Source organism: Oreochromis niloticus, linkage group LG2 (genome assembly GCF_001858045.2).
Source record: "Oreochromis niloticus isolate F11D_XX linkage group LG2, O_niloticus_UMD_NMBU, whole genome shotgun sequence".
In the NCBI taxonomy this organism is placed as follows: domain Eukaryota; kingdom Metazoa; phylum Chordata; class Actinopteri; order Cichliformes; family Cichlidae; genus Oreochromis; species Oreochromis niloticus.
In genome coordinates, this window is record NC_031966.2 from 22,803,665 (window position 1) to 22,818,194 (window position 14,530).

The 14,530-nt window shown below is 40.7% G+C and overlaps 1 protein-coding gene across 1 annotated transcript; it reads right to left on the reverse strand.

Annotated features, from left to right (window-relative positions):
- Positions 1–333: 333 nt before the first annotated feature.
- wfs1b (Wolfram syndrome 1b (wolframin)) lies at positions 334–9,559 on the reverse strand. Its single transcript, XM_003444688.5, has 10 exons — positions 9,348–9,559; positions 7,657–8,052; positions 5,268–5,344; positions 4,958–5,102; positions 4,674–4,847; positions 4,505–4,585; positions 4,213–4,370; positions 3,109–3,345; positions 2,904–3,022; positions 334–2,756 (listed from the first exon to the last, which is right to left on the reverse strand). The coding sequence occupies exons 2-10, from the start codon at positions 8,048–8,050 to the stop codon at positions 1,208–1,210; spliced, it is 2,934 nt and encodes a 977-aa protein (XP_003444736.1). The 5' UTR covers positions 8,051–8,052; positions 9,348–9,559; the 3' UTR covers positions 334–1,207.
- Between the last annotated feature and the right edge of the window lie 4,971 nt (positions 9,560–14,530).

Here is a 14,530-nt window from a genome sequence, read left to right on the forward strand (position 1 = left end):
ATCTTAGCACCTTTGGGATGTGGCGAAACAGGAGATTCACATTATGGAGGTGCAGCCGGCAAATCTGCAACATCTGTATGATACTGTCATGTCAACATGAACCAAAATCTCTGAGGAATGCTCCCAGAATCTTGCTGAATTTGTGCCATGAAAAATTAAAGCAGTGCTGAAGGCAAAAGGGAGGTCCAGGGTACTAGCAAGATATGATTAATAAATTGGCCAGTGAGTGTTTAATGCAAGAAAAATCCAATAAATTACATAAGAAGGGCTAAGATTTTGTGTCTAAAGATCAGTAAAACATAAATGATTTTTTAATAAAACTGCAACACACACTTGATTTCTTAAAATATTTATAGGACACAGTACAGAAAAAAGTAGTGACAACCTAACTTAAACCACATCATCACTCTGGGATCGTAAATGTTCAATATATTAAGTCCCTGCACAGCAGAGATGACGACAAATACAGGGAAGAAAGACATGAAGGTAAAGAAAGCCGAACCTGGTTAACTGTTCTGTAATAAATAAAAGCTCTGATGCAGCAGAGCTCTTAGAGACTTAATTTAGTCTAATCGCTCCCAAATAATATACTTCAGAAGGCACTTGAAATCTGTATGGACAAACCGTACGTTACATAATTATAGGCAAAACATATCTATATGACAACCTTGCCTTCAACAGCGGTAGCTACACAACGATGCGAGTGCACTTTAACAAGGCAAGTGCAGAAGATCAACACTGATGATTTTGGCCACAAAAAGTCACGACATACAGAAAGATTTGCAGATGTAGTGTTTGCATAGCATCCAGTAACAAATCAAAATTATGTCATTACTATACTTACGATGATTAGCTTAAACCGGGTGAAATGTTTATAACAAGCTGAACACAGCGAGCTTTACGCGACGTTTTTCCTCATGTGGTGTTTGGCAGTAAAGTACTTAAAAACCACATTATTGTGTGCTTCTTGTTTTTTAGCATTAACTGTTTCTTCGTTATATGTAGTCACGCATTTTGGCTCAAAAGCTATAAGAATGCAAACACACACACACACACACTCACTCAGTAGATAGATCACATGTCTGAAGGTCCGTCTACTTTCTACAGTAAGACACTCAAAAATATTGCAGTCCGATTCTTTTAAGATCAGTGGGTAAAAATCATTAGTGTTCTTCGCTGATGACAGTATTATCCCCAACCATCTCGTCTATCCTCCCTGCTGTGTCACAACCTCTGTTTCGGTCTCCGTCTCTGAGTGTTGTCCGAGCTGTGCAGTCAGGAAGGGGTTGAAGAAGAAGTCAAAACCGAACTGGAGGGCATTCTGAGCCGTACGCCTCCAGTCATGTTCAATCTTGTACTGTCTGCGGCTGGGAAGGCGGGCGTCGCCGCACGACATGCAGTGAATGGCTTTCAGTTCAAACACAGGCCATTTGGAGCCTAAACGCCCCTCCAGTATGGTACTGAACTCCACCAGGCTGCCAGTGTTTAAGTGTAAAAGCACAGACTTGAACTCATTACTAGCCCGCAGTACTATGTCCTTAGTGGCGTCTTCATCCTCGATGATCGTCCCGTTCCTGGTCTTCCTCTCGAGCGGCATGCCCATTGTGACTTCAAACTTGTATCGGTCAAACCGTTTGACGTGGCATTCGTGCTTTGCCAGTTTTTTAAGTTTACACAGGGGATCTTCGGGAGGAGGAGCTGGGGCGGGCAGAGGCTGGGGCTCAGCGGTCGCATTCTTCAAGTCGTCACACAGAGGATATGGCTCACCGTACAGGCACCGCATCCAGTTCCCTACAAATAAAGGCAGCAGGTTGATAACCGACTGCGGCCCGTTCTCAATGTCGGTCACACGGACATATTTGAATCGTCCCGTCCATGTGACACGATGTCCTTCCAGATGAGAGCAGAGAATCTGGGTTTGGGCCATGTTGGACTCCTTCCAGGCCAGAGGGCCACAGAGGTTGCTGTACTCAGGCCACGTCAGGGTGGAGTTGTACACCTTCATGCCCTCAGACCTGTAGACGTACATCCAGCAGAAGAGCACCACGGCACTGAGCCAAACCAGGATGAGCTTGACAACACTGCTCCGCGACAAAGACCGAAACACCTTGATGGGGTTGAGGCTGAAGCGAGTCCAAAGCCTCAGCACTACCGGCACAAAGCAAACAGTCAGTGTGACCACCATCTTGGTGACCTCCAGGGTGAGAAACCACTGCACTAACTGGATGATGAGCATCGCAGCCATACCCAGTGAAAGTATAGGAAGGGCAAACAGGAAGAGGAAGTAGCCCACACATGTGCGGATGAGTCCTATTGCCGAGGCATTATTAAGGAACACCAAGCAAAGCTCGCACCAGGTGAAGCAAACCAAGTAGGGCACCAAGCACAGATAGGTGCCCTTAAAGCCTCTCAGCTGGGCCATACGGAAGAGGAGATAGACAAGGTGTCCATACAGCAGACATGGCATCCCCAGGTTTAATGCCACAATATCTCCAAGAGGCACAGTGATGAAAGTCTTCCCGAACATTCGGAGGAACCACAGGGACTCCGGGAAGAAATGAGTGAGGGAGCATGCTCCAGAGAGGACCTCTGTGACGAGGGCTTTACGAGCGAAGAGCTGAGCTGAGGCATGAAGGCTGAGGAAGGCAGTAATGGTGAAGAAAAGAGCGACCGCAGCCAGTTCTGAGCAGGGGATCCAGGATTTATCAGCTACAGGGAAGGCGAAAACCACAAAGACCACCGAGAGCAGGAAGTACCTGAGAAAACAAAAAAAAAGTAATTGTTCTGCTGCAGAAGCAGTTCAATTCTTCTTTATGGTAATATTAAAGGAAGAAAAGATCAAATTGAAGCTAATCTTTACATTATTAAACTGTAAAACTGGCAACTGAGTGATGTGGACTTACAGATAAGGCTCCAAGTGCGTCCATCCAAAGTTTGTCTCAGCCTGCTCCAGGTCGAGACCAGGTTCAAACTGAGCAAGCAGGTCTGTCAGAGCACGGAAATTTTCCCACGCTTTGGAATTCTGTAGAAAGAAATGTTTTGTTTTAATAAAACAAAGGTACTACATTATCAGAAATCACTAAATACATCTAGTACATCGTGACAAACCTGAAATACACGTAGTGTGCAGATGATCATGGAGAAGAACGAGAGGTAGAAAACCAGCAGGGGGATGATGAAGATGAAGAACTCGATTGTGAGGTTGGAGATGATAAAGAAGAATATAAGTGCGTTAACGTGGTGGGTGGGGATCAGGGCGCTGAGCCACTGCATGCCCGCTCGTGATGCCCAGTCGATAAGATGTTCTTTTATCTCGAGAAGGGCGTACAGAGGAAACTTCAGCAGCTGGGAAAACAACAAGACAGACAGAATCAGTACGTCGCAGAGATGGAATCAGACAAACAAAAAATTTTTTTTTAAATTGAATGACTAAAAAAGTTTTTCTGGTGATGTTGTGGGACTTGAAGGCGATTTAATGTGTTTCTTTGGGAAATTTTTTTTTTTTTTTAGAAAGACGGTAGAAAGAGAAGGCGCAGATCTAGTTAATCAGATGATCCTGAGAAAATCAGTTTAGTTTAGACCTGAACACTTAAAACTAGCTATACAACTGATGCTTTTTTCCCCCTTTTTGATGAAGCTATTAATTATTATTCATTATCTGGTCCAAAAGAAGCTAAGAATACTCCCCACCCCCAAAAAAAGGAAGAAAAAAAAGAAAAAGAAGTTCACCGGAAGTCTGAAGTCCGAAAAAACATTATCATTTGTGACCGGTTAAAATTTTCACTGCAACTTTTAATGTTAATTTAGTGAGTGTATTTGAATCATTTCTGGCTGTTAAATGAAGGATCATATCAACTGACAACTACACAGGTGAAGCTTTGGCTGCACAGCTGGTCGTGCTTCAGGTGAATTTATGTCAGGTGAACATTCACGTCCTGACTGATGAAGCTTCGCTTGAGCTGTTATTATGTCTAATAAACCAGCTTCCAACTGAATATTAACACATAAAGGAATGGAAAATGATTTAGAAATATAAATCAGATGATTGATTTTCCTCCACAAAGGCTAATATTGAAAGAATGAAAACAGAGCAGGACCAAAGCTGATTAAGTTGCAGAATTTGTTTCACTTTTTCACAGATTTGCTAAACTCAAGACAAGCAGAGCGTGAAAAGAAGATGACAAAGGCAGACCACTACCCCCCCCAAACCACCTTTTGATGCAGGGGCAGTTCATCTGGATTTTTCACTACTATTTCATCATCGTCATCATCATCATCCCCTGCAGCAGCCATAACTGGTGAGGGTGCAATACCCTGGGCGTACTTCTTGGTCATCTCAACAAAGTCATCAAGACCCACATGGGAACTGGCTGCAAAGAAGTACAGAAGAAACATTATTACTTTTATTTTACTCTGACAGGTCTGTAGGACACTTTGGGCTTGGGGAAATGACAAATTGTGCATGGTTAATCCTATTAGAAGACACATTTCAGACCACACATACCCTCACTGGTGACCATAGTCTCCAGGACTCTCCTCTGTTTCTTAGCAGACCTGTTTAGTGGACCAGGGGATACTGGTGTGTCTGCAGATGGAGGGTAGAAAGTATAATTTAAAAAACGAATGCCTTCAAAATGTAAATGATTTGAAATACAGTATTATTCCTCTCATACCCGGCTCTGTGTTAACATGTTCAACGTTCTCTAGCATCTCAGAAACAGGCACCGACTTCTTCCTCTCTGGGTTTAACTTCCAATAAATGAGCAGAGAAGCCTTCCTCACTCCTCTCTCAAAACGAGTCTCTGTACACAACTTCTTCACCTCCTCAAAGTTTTCCAGTGTGATGCCTGAAGAACAAATGAGGATGAATGGACAGACGAACATTAGCTTAATCAGGCTCCAGTTTCACACTGGTTCCATTCTTCTAAAAGATGTGCATTAAGAGTAGCAGTCATACCTTTCCTGGAGGCCAAACACTGCTGCAGCAGTCTGACCGCATCCTTGCGGCCCTGTTTAGCAGCCTGGACGAGCCAAGTGACCGCTGTGCAGTTGTTCAGTTCTTCATCGCTTTCTTCTGCCAATGCCAGGAAGTAGCGGCCCATCTGTGCAGACACACACAGACTTTTAGACTTGCAACACAAGCATTACTGTGACTTAGTGACCTGTCACTCTAAAATAAAATGTATAATTACTTAGCTCATATGCTCTGTCATCACCATATGGCGACTAAAGTCCACAGTGTCTGCAGTATGATCATTGTCACTAACCTTAGTCTGTGCTTTGGCATCACCTGACTTTGCTCTCTCCTCCAAATCCTCAAAACTGACCTCCTCCTCTGGCTCCTCTGAAACAGAAAATACATTTTCAAAATCCATCCAGTAGATTTTAGGGCTCTTTAACTTTCCCCCCCTTGGATACCTACTAAGGTAACCCTTGTTTTTCTCTTTTTATAAATCATTGGTTTCTGTGGTATTTCAGGCCCGCTTCCAGAGCACTGGGTGTGCATCAGAGGTCAGTTAGGGTGACATGTGCTTATACAGCTTACTGGGGCTAGCCTTGAAAAAACCAAGAACCTATTCAGTTTTAAATATCTTTATTAGCAAGCATATACAATGCAAGTTATAACTGTTAGGCTGAAATTAATGCTTCAGTTTTTAACCAGATAGTTAGTTTTGTAATTCCAAATAGAAAGCTCTGGAAGCTGGCCTGATAATGACAGAAACTAAGGGTTACCCCCTACTAGGTGTCCAAGGGGCAAAGAGTTAATTGAGACCTTTGGTTCCACTGTTTCAGAGTCAATGGGTGATTTGAATAAGGTTTTACTTAGATGATTTAAATAAGATGTGTATTTAACACGAGATTTAAACATTTTCAGACGTGTTGTTTTACCATATAATATACATACAAATATCTCATTTGTGAATTTTGAAGGTTTTACATGTCAGATTTAATGACATTTCAATGGAGCCTATCCCAACTGTAATAGAGTGCTAGTCCATTTACAGGGCTAACACAGAGAGACAGAAAGATAACCAATCACGCTCACCTTCACGCCAACTGAAGCCTAATACTAGCCCTTTACTTTTGGCAGCAGCAGTTATGATTGAACCACCACTGAAGTTCTGTTAGTTGTGTTAATAATGCTGAGCAAAACATGCCAGTGTCTTTAACACGACTTCAGTGGTTTTATTTTCATAAAGCTTTTTTTTTTCTCAACTCAAAATCCTATAGAAAAATGCCATTTGTCCAGGGAACCGAAGTGACACTAACTTCCAGCTTGTCTTACAAAAGCCTCCCTGTTGCACTTTATGTGATCATTTCAGGGACACAGCTTTCAAAGTGAGCAGCTGCCCCACACAGGGTGCTGTTTAAACCTTCTGTTAGAGAGCAACAGCCAATCAGAGGATGGTGGCCTTAAAGGTAAGAGAGATAAAATAATTTGGTTCAGACAGTGGATGAACGACGTTGTATAAGACAAATATGAATTACATTGAACTCTAATTCATGCAGAGCTAACCAAGAAAAGTCCAAGAATAAACATATGGAGCTTGATATTATGTCCACTTAAAAAAAAAGAAAGAAAAAAAAGCAGCTCTTTAATATATTAGGTTTGCTTCAGGTTTTTCGAAGGAGTAACTACTCCTTATTACTCTACATTTGTTTTTAAATACTCTGCAGATGTTCCCAAAAAACAAAAATAGAAACAAGAGACCAGCTCAGTGTGGCAATCTGTGACATCAGTGATCCCAGAGCATGAGCATGAGTCAGATCCTTCCAGAAACAGCTTTGGCCTTGACAAGACCTGACAATACCACAGAGCCCTCTTGGTTTAATTATCATCTTCCTTTGGCTAATGATTTCTGCTACTCTTAAATCCCAGTTCTCCAAAGGAACAGGATCTCACACTGAAAACGTGTCTGCTTCCCGTAAAGTAAGCGGTCATGTTTGTTCTGTTTAAAACAAACAGCAGGAAAAACAGATGTGGAAACACTTTTCCGAGATTCACAATGCTCATGCGGGCTGTAAGTGATACTGGTGAGTGAAGGTGTGGCCTGCCTGTGCCTGCAGGTCTCAAGAAGCAGAAGAAAATGTAAAGCATCCAGTAACTTACGCTGGTAAAGCCACGTACACTTTAACCATCTGCCTGAGCCCTAAAATAACTGTTTATCTAGCACAGCAAACAGCTGCTGCTCGTTCTCCTGGTGTGCAAACACTTCCATAGTGGTGCAGTCCATCTCCCTGTTTTACTTTCAGTACATTCAGAACTTTAAGATACTTAATTATATTATTTTAGACAGCTAAAGAAACTGGAAAGTGTTTACTTAATGAAATGACTGAGCAGGTGAATTTGACAATACACCAGTTAGGCTAAATATATAAATCACTGCAAAGGCCTTAAAAAGATAAAAAGTGCTATTCCCCTTCAACCAAAAGATGTCCTACTTGCATACTGTATTTGTTTAGTTTGAAAAACACATGTGAAACCATCTTTTCTCTTCAGGTCAGCAAAAAGGGAGAGGCTGCTTTACATGCTGAGGTAAATGTCTGTGGTCATGGAAACACTGCACTGCACACACACAGTAACCTGGGAGTGTTGGCAGCACTGATTCCTGAAGAACTGCAAAGTGAAGGTTGAAGGTCAGTTTTGATTCTCACCTTGCTCTGGTGTGGGAGGAGTCTGCGGAACTGTGGCAGCACCTCCAGCAGCTGATGATCCGGTCATGGGATTCCCCGTAGACGCGGCGTTTAGCTGAGATCTGCCCCCCTGGGAGAGGCTCCTGATTGGTTGCCGAAGAGGCGAGGTTGTCGGTGTGGAAAGGGAGGAAGAGCGGTAATGAAGATTTGGAGAAGTCCGAGGGCAGGCAGTGGAGGGAGAAGACGAGGGTGTGGCTGGAGGTGTTGGCATTGTGAGTTTTGGATTTGGCCAGTTTGAATTTGTCGTAGTCGAGTTAACAGATGAGCTGAGAGAGGAAGGTCCGGGTCTCAGGGTGGTAGGAGACGAAGGGTCCAGTTTGGAAGCGGATGAACTGGCAGTTAGCGAAGGATCCATGGCTGAAATTAAACCAAAATTTTAAATCAATTAGGAATGTTTTGGGGAACAAACACAATCCCAGTGATTTCTGAAAGATTACGAACAAAACATTACTGTGGTGATACTAGTAATGGTGCAGTGTGTGAAAAACAGCAATACATATACAGTATGAAGCACGTTCAAGGACAAGCAGCTAACAGAGTGCACCTGTCGCAAAGTAACAGATGTTTTGAAAGGTTGTGTTCCCTCATCATCACATGAGTTTTCTCCAAAGTGAGATTGTACTGGGGGGAAAAAAACAATCAAACAACCAGTCACAGCGGATGGCTGTCTTCCTTGAGCCTGGTTTTTGCCACTGTCACCAAGTGCTTATTCATAGGGGGTCATGTGATTGTTGTGGTTTCTTCCTATTTTCAATATTCTAGTGTCTTTACAATATAATATAAAGTGTCTTGGTGTGACTGTTGTTGTGAATTAGTGCTATATAAATAAAAATGAATTGAATGCAGTACGTGCCAAATATTCATGAGGAATTTTTAATTAGATTTTTAGTGTGGGTTTAGTTTTTTAAGTTTGGAGGGGTGTGCTTGATCTCCCAAAGTGTTTAGGAAGGTGGTATGTCAACCACATGAATACCACAACCAAAACTTCTCAGCAAGTTATAACAATACTTTCAATTTTCTTCAGTTAACCTCTCATAGGTTTTAACATTGTGCATAACTGGTGTAAAATATGTCATTTGATTACTATAAAAGAAAAGCTGCTTTCATATTACAGATGAAACCAACAGATCTCAGCCACGTAGCTCAGACTCAGGCGGATTTCCAAAACAAATGTAATTTTTTTTTTTTTAATCTGTCTTATCTTAGAAAGGTCCTTTCCTTTTACTAATTAAGGCCAAATAATCCCAGACACAATTTTGTTCAGATGTGTGCTACGAGGTCTATAGTGTATTTTAGATATTATTAACCGAGCCCTTGGTAGCTATATTGAGAAGATGACATCCTTAAAGTGCAATGACTGCAAATCAAGTGTCCTGGTGCCCCTCTTGGATAAGCAGGACAGGGCTCCGATGACAATAACTTTGCCGATAAAGGGGACTTCCAAACTAAATTTAGCACTCTTAATAAAAGTTAGGGGCAAAAAGGAACGCTATATACACACACAATGGCATTTCTATATATAGGGCTTCTGCATTTGATATTAAAAAGACAGCAGCAATTGGATGTGGCAGGAGGCGTTAGCTGAAATAACCGGTGCTTTAGGAGCTAACGCTAACGAGGGCTGACATTCAACACTTCTAATATCGGCTTACCTTTCCCGTGACAACACCAGTTTAATGAAACCCTCCAGATTAAATTGCTTCTGGGAATATCTCGGTTTGTTCACTATTTAGAGCCCCAACTCATTCTTCCATCTCCCCTGAAATCCCCACGTCCTCTGGTTTTTGTGGTCAAACTCCAAACACACACGACGCGCCGGAAAGTCTGTCAGCTGCTCCACTCCACGTCCACGCCCACTTTTCATTCTGCGCACTGTGATTGGAAAGCGCCGAAAGCTCGTTTTTATTGATTAGGATTTGATTGGCTGCAGTGGCAGGAAGTTCAAATAACCCTAAAGTCAAGAGAAATCAACTGTCGAACGACTAATATATCGAGAACATTTGTTAGAATTCATTTAGCATGAGGACAGACAAAAATGAGTTCAACGGAGTACGTCTAACAACGAGTTACTATTTTGGAGCTCGAGGATCCTTTAAATTCTCCTATTTGTTTTTATGAGTCGTTCATCGATGTATATTTTTTATGCTCGCAAAAACGTAATATTGATTTTGTACCAGCAGATGGCAGCACAGAACTAAACTAAAGTTAGCTATGGTCATAATTAAATGTATAGGTTTTGATAACTGAAGTGGATTTGTTTTGTAGAAAAATTATTAGAAAAGAAATGTGCTTTTCTTTAGTATTTATTTAAATACTTTTACTCTAACTAGAAGCATAATTCTTCCCCTGCTCTTTCTCCATATAGCAAAGATTAAATCCTTTGTTTATTATGTATCACTATTATGATATGATAAAGATATGATGAAGAATGATGCTGTAATGACGGAAAGATGCAATACTAGGAATGCCAAATAGATTGTGAAATTTACAAAAAATAGTGTAATTTACTGTAAGTCAAATTTAAGAAATACCAGTGTAAGGTGTTACGCCAAACAATTAAGCAATCAGGTTTACTTTAGAGTCTTTGTCCCACAAGCATGTGTAATCATTTGATCCAGACTCCACAGATTAAGATCCACACATAGAGTGCAGACAAGCTATTTACAAGGTAACAAAATAGATTTTTTAAAAAGTGTGACAGCATGCCACTAAATATATGAATGGAATGGAATAAACATCTTGCAGGTTTCATTCTGTGAAAATAACGTGTTGATTGAGATCAGACTATAAGATCTGCAAGAGTCTCAGTAACAGACAAGAAAAGGAAAACATTCAGTTCAGACTATGCTCGGAGGAAGGGCACTTAGTGAAAAAAAAGGAAGGAAGGAGTGCAGACAATTAATGGAGTTTAAAGACATTGGGACTCGGGGGGGAAAGAGTGAGATTAAAGTTCAAGTGTAGAAAGTTCAAGAGTAGATAGCACACTGTGGGAAAAGATGGAAATGAGGGCAGTAATTGCTTAACTGCAGTTGCACTAAAGCAGTTATGTAAATGGTTCTCGATTAGTAGATTAACACAATCCAGTTGAGAGGATAAGCAGGACCCTTACAGTGCTTTTGGTCTCTCACATGCACACCTGCAATCTGCATACATCAGGAAATCTGTCTTTTAAATGGGCTTAGACACACATGCACTCAGAGATGTGTCTCTCCTAAACTAAGCAAATCAGCTCTGGATAGTTATTTGTATTATTTAGCTTGTTATGAGTCCAGATCTTTTGATTATGCAAATCCCCTTTGCAGATTTGTCAGGACTGCACTGCCCGTGCCTGAGACGGTCACAGTCAACAGTTGTGGGTTTTTAAAATGTGGTAATTACTGAGGTAATTGAACACTGAAACAGGCTGTTCTTAATAACTCCAGTCTGCTTGCTCTCACTCTCAGTGTATACCCTCCAGGAAGTAATGACTCAAAACTCAAGCAATGGAGACTCCCCATTATGTTTTCTGCCTGGTAAACTTTCTCATGCAGCTGCTGTGATTGGAAACGGTTACATGACACAACATGGCACTTAGAGATTTTGTCCAGGAAGCACTTGAATCGCCTCCTCTATGTCTAGGTAACAGGTCTCTGTATGTAAAATAGAGGCTTCGCCCACGGACTCCCCCTGTAAACCCAATGACTCTCACAGGAAGAGAGATCTGAGGAGAAGGAGGAGTAGGAGTAGGAGATGAGGTATGGTCAGTAACCATAGCAACCAGAAGGGTTATATGAGAACGGACACTGACTGGAGTGAAGGTGAGTATTTCTAACTCAAATGCAGCCCAGTCACTGTTTTGACCTTTGAAGTTGCTCTCTGTGGAGAAATGGGCTGCTGTACTTGGTGCACTGCATCCAGCTGATACTTTGGTCAAATACAAGACCCAAGGTACATTTTTGTAAAGCACATAGTCTTTACGTAGCATTTGGTGAAAAGGAATATATAAACAACATCACAGGCAAGCAACATGTTGTCCTGCAATCCGCTTCACGTTGAGGATTAAAAGGAAGTAATCCAACTCTCATACAGGGCCACTGTCTAAATATCTTGAAACACGAACCAGTTGGATTAATATAACTCCAAAAAGTCTCAACGTGCTTAAATCACTGGAAATTCCAACAGGCTTTTTAAATACGGAAAACTCAACTCCTTCCCATGGGTTAATTTTCAGCTTCAGGCAGAACTCACATATTGATCTGCCAATTTTGAGCCTTGAGAGAAACAAGGGTGGAGGAAAACACAGCACTTACACAATGACAGCAGAAATAATTGCATGGAAACAAGTTTTAGTTGTAACTGTTTAGATCTTGGCTGTTGATCTTGATATTATGTGCTTTGTCTCAATAGATGAAAACGCCACCATACTGGTGTAGAATTTAGTGTAATTTTAGATGCAGTAATTCACAGTGCATAGCATAAATACAAGCTCTAAAGTAAGATTTCTATCTTAATGTCAGAGGTTCAATTTACAAACTGAAAAGTTATGCAACACATTGTTTAAACTTTTTTCCACCCCAAAAACAATAACAACACAATAACTGCTGTGGCTGACTCACACTCCCCGTAATGTGGCTATAATGGCGCACTGTATTTGTTGAGCTTTTAAATACTAGGGCTTTCTAGTGGAACATCTGAGTGCTTTTGAAAGCAGTTTTTCCATTAAACATATCGTATTTTGGCTAGATGGTCAACGTAGAGAAAAATCTCCTTTACTTTCTTTGAAAGTGCTTTAGCAGGTCAAACGCCTTAAAGACCGATGAAGTCATTCATTCATATTCTGAATGAAGGTTTTGGAAATAGACATGGAACATCAGGCTCTGATTTTTAGTGACTAACAGCAGTGAGTCATGCCTGGGACTCCTAATTACCTTCATATGAAAGTGTTACGTCAGCACGAGCACTGGAGACTCGAGTTTACATTGTGTTAAATAGGTCAGTTTAGTGGATGGCTGCAGACAAGGACTAAAAGGTGAATGTTTCACCAGTCATGTGACTGCGTGTGTGTTTCCATTAAATCCTGCATAAACAACTAAGTAGTTTCATATATTCCTCATCAGATTCTTAGGGCTCCCCTGAATACTAAGAGCCATCTCTAAAAGTTTAATCTGCACACAGTCATGAATATGTTAAGCTTATTATGGACAGCTCTCAGGGATATGCCGAGAACCTAAGATGATTATGTTAAGTTAATAAAAGCAGTGACTCCCCACTTTACCATGTTTCTCATAACCAGACAAAAGAAATGTAAATAAGCTGATTTAACATTTAGTTAGTTTAGAGGAAACCTTTACATTTGTGGCAGTACAGTTTTTCTTCTAGTCAAGGCACAAGACCAGCTTACAGTGTGTTTTTAACCTTAATCTACCAATCACTTTAACACTTTAATTATCACCAATTATATCACCCGAATATAATAACACCTCAAATCGGTCCTTTATCTGAGGATGAGAACTCACAAGACGTAATCACAAGGTTAGAGTGACGTCAAAAGGAAAAGTTTCCTTTATCCTGTTTCTTTGAACTCTACTCCTGTTGGTTTTTCAGAGTGGGCACTGTACAAAAACAGACTAAAAAAATATAATGCTGGCTAAAAAAAAAAAAAAAAGTACCTCAGGCAAATCAATTCACAGAAACAATCATTACAGATCTCTCACATGCATTTGCACCATCAGACAATGCTTCACTGAAATAAAACCAAACACACAATTATTTTAGTATTTTTCGTTGCTGTTTTTTATTTTTATTTTAATCACTCCATCTGCGTGTCTGCTGGCCTGAGCAGGAGCATGACAGGAGTGCACCCTAATACCCCAAACTCACCCTATCTGCTTTGCCTGCATTATCTCACTCTAAAATGTCCTGTACATGCAAATATGATCCATGACAGCTCTGAATAGGTCACGACACAGGCAAAGACTACTGTACACAATTAAAACTCCTTATGGACTGTGTGTTTTGCCTCTTCCACTTCCTGTGCCTTGAAATAATGGGCCGCATATGTTGCTGCCACAGAAAACTGTGAGCATGCATGTATGTGGCCCCGCTGGTGAATGGCAGACAGGCAGGCACAGTGTGGAGAGGCAGAGACAGGCAGCTGTGCGTAAGTAATGCAGTCTCTAGAAACTGGGTCACACTCACGCCACTGTCATAATATCAGAGTATTTCACCTACTTTTGTGATCTGACAAGTCATATTGTCCTAGAATTAAAAAAAATATACCCACACACACATGTATTTACTTCATTTAGAGCATCACAGTAACACTATTGAACACACTGAGGTTGTATGATAAGGTTATTTACTTCATACAATGAAGCACGGTAAGAAGCACAGTAGGTTTTAAATGAAATATACTGAAAATTATCAACACCATCAAATTTATAATTAAAAATTAACACATAATACAAAACGAGCACAAAGGATGATTCAGAGGCATCAATAAAACACTTAAACTGATTGTAAAAGGATTTTGGGGGTCATAAGGTGAAATGATGAAAGGATATTAATCAGAAACAGTGTGTTAAAAAGTAAGAAAATAAACTTGGAAACACATAAGAAGACAGTGATACTCAACTTTGGCTTTATAAAGATGTAAAGGATAATGAGTCTGAAAATAATATTCATTTTTCTATTTTTTAAGTGTATTCCTTATTATCTGGCGTAATGTCCCAATAAGCAAATATTTGAAATGAATTCATTCTGATAACTAATGAAGGGAAAATATCACACACACTCCTGTTGAAAGCTCTTGATAATCCTGTCGTTCACAATACAAAACACAAACACAGGCTCCAAG

Excerpts from the sequence above, each read along its gene's own strand:
- wfs1b (XM_003444688.5), bottom strand. The coding sequence starts at position 8,050 with ATGGATCCTTCGCTAACTGCCAGTTCATCCGCTTCCAAACTGGACCCT. Across the intron at positions 3,346-4,212 it reads AACTGCCCCTGCATCAAAAG|CTGCTGAAGTTTCCTCTGTA; the intron begins GTGGTTTGGGGG and ends TTGTTTTCCCAG. Across the intron at positions 2,757-2,903 it reads ACGCACTTGGAGCCTTATCT|GTACTTCCTGCTCTCGGTGG; the intron begins GTAAGTCCACAT and ends TTGTTTTCTCAG.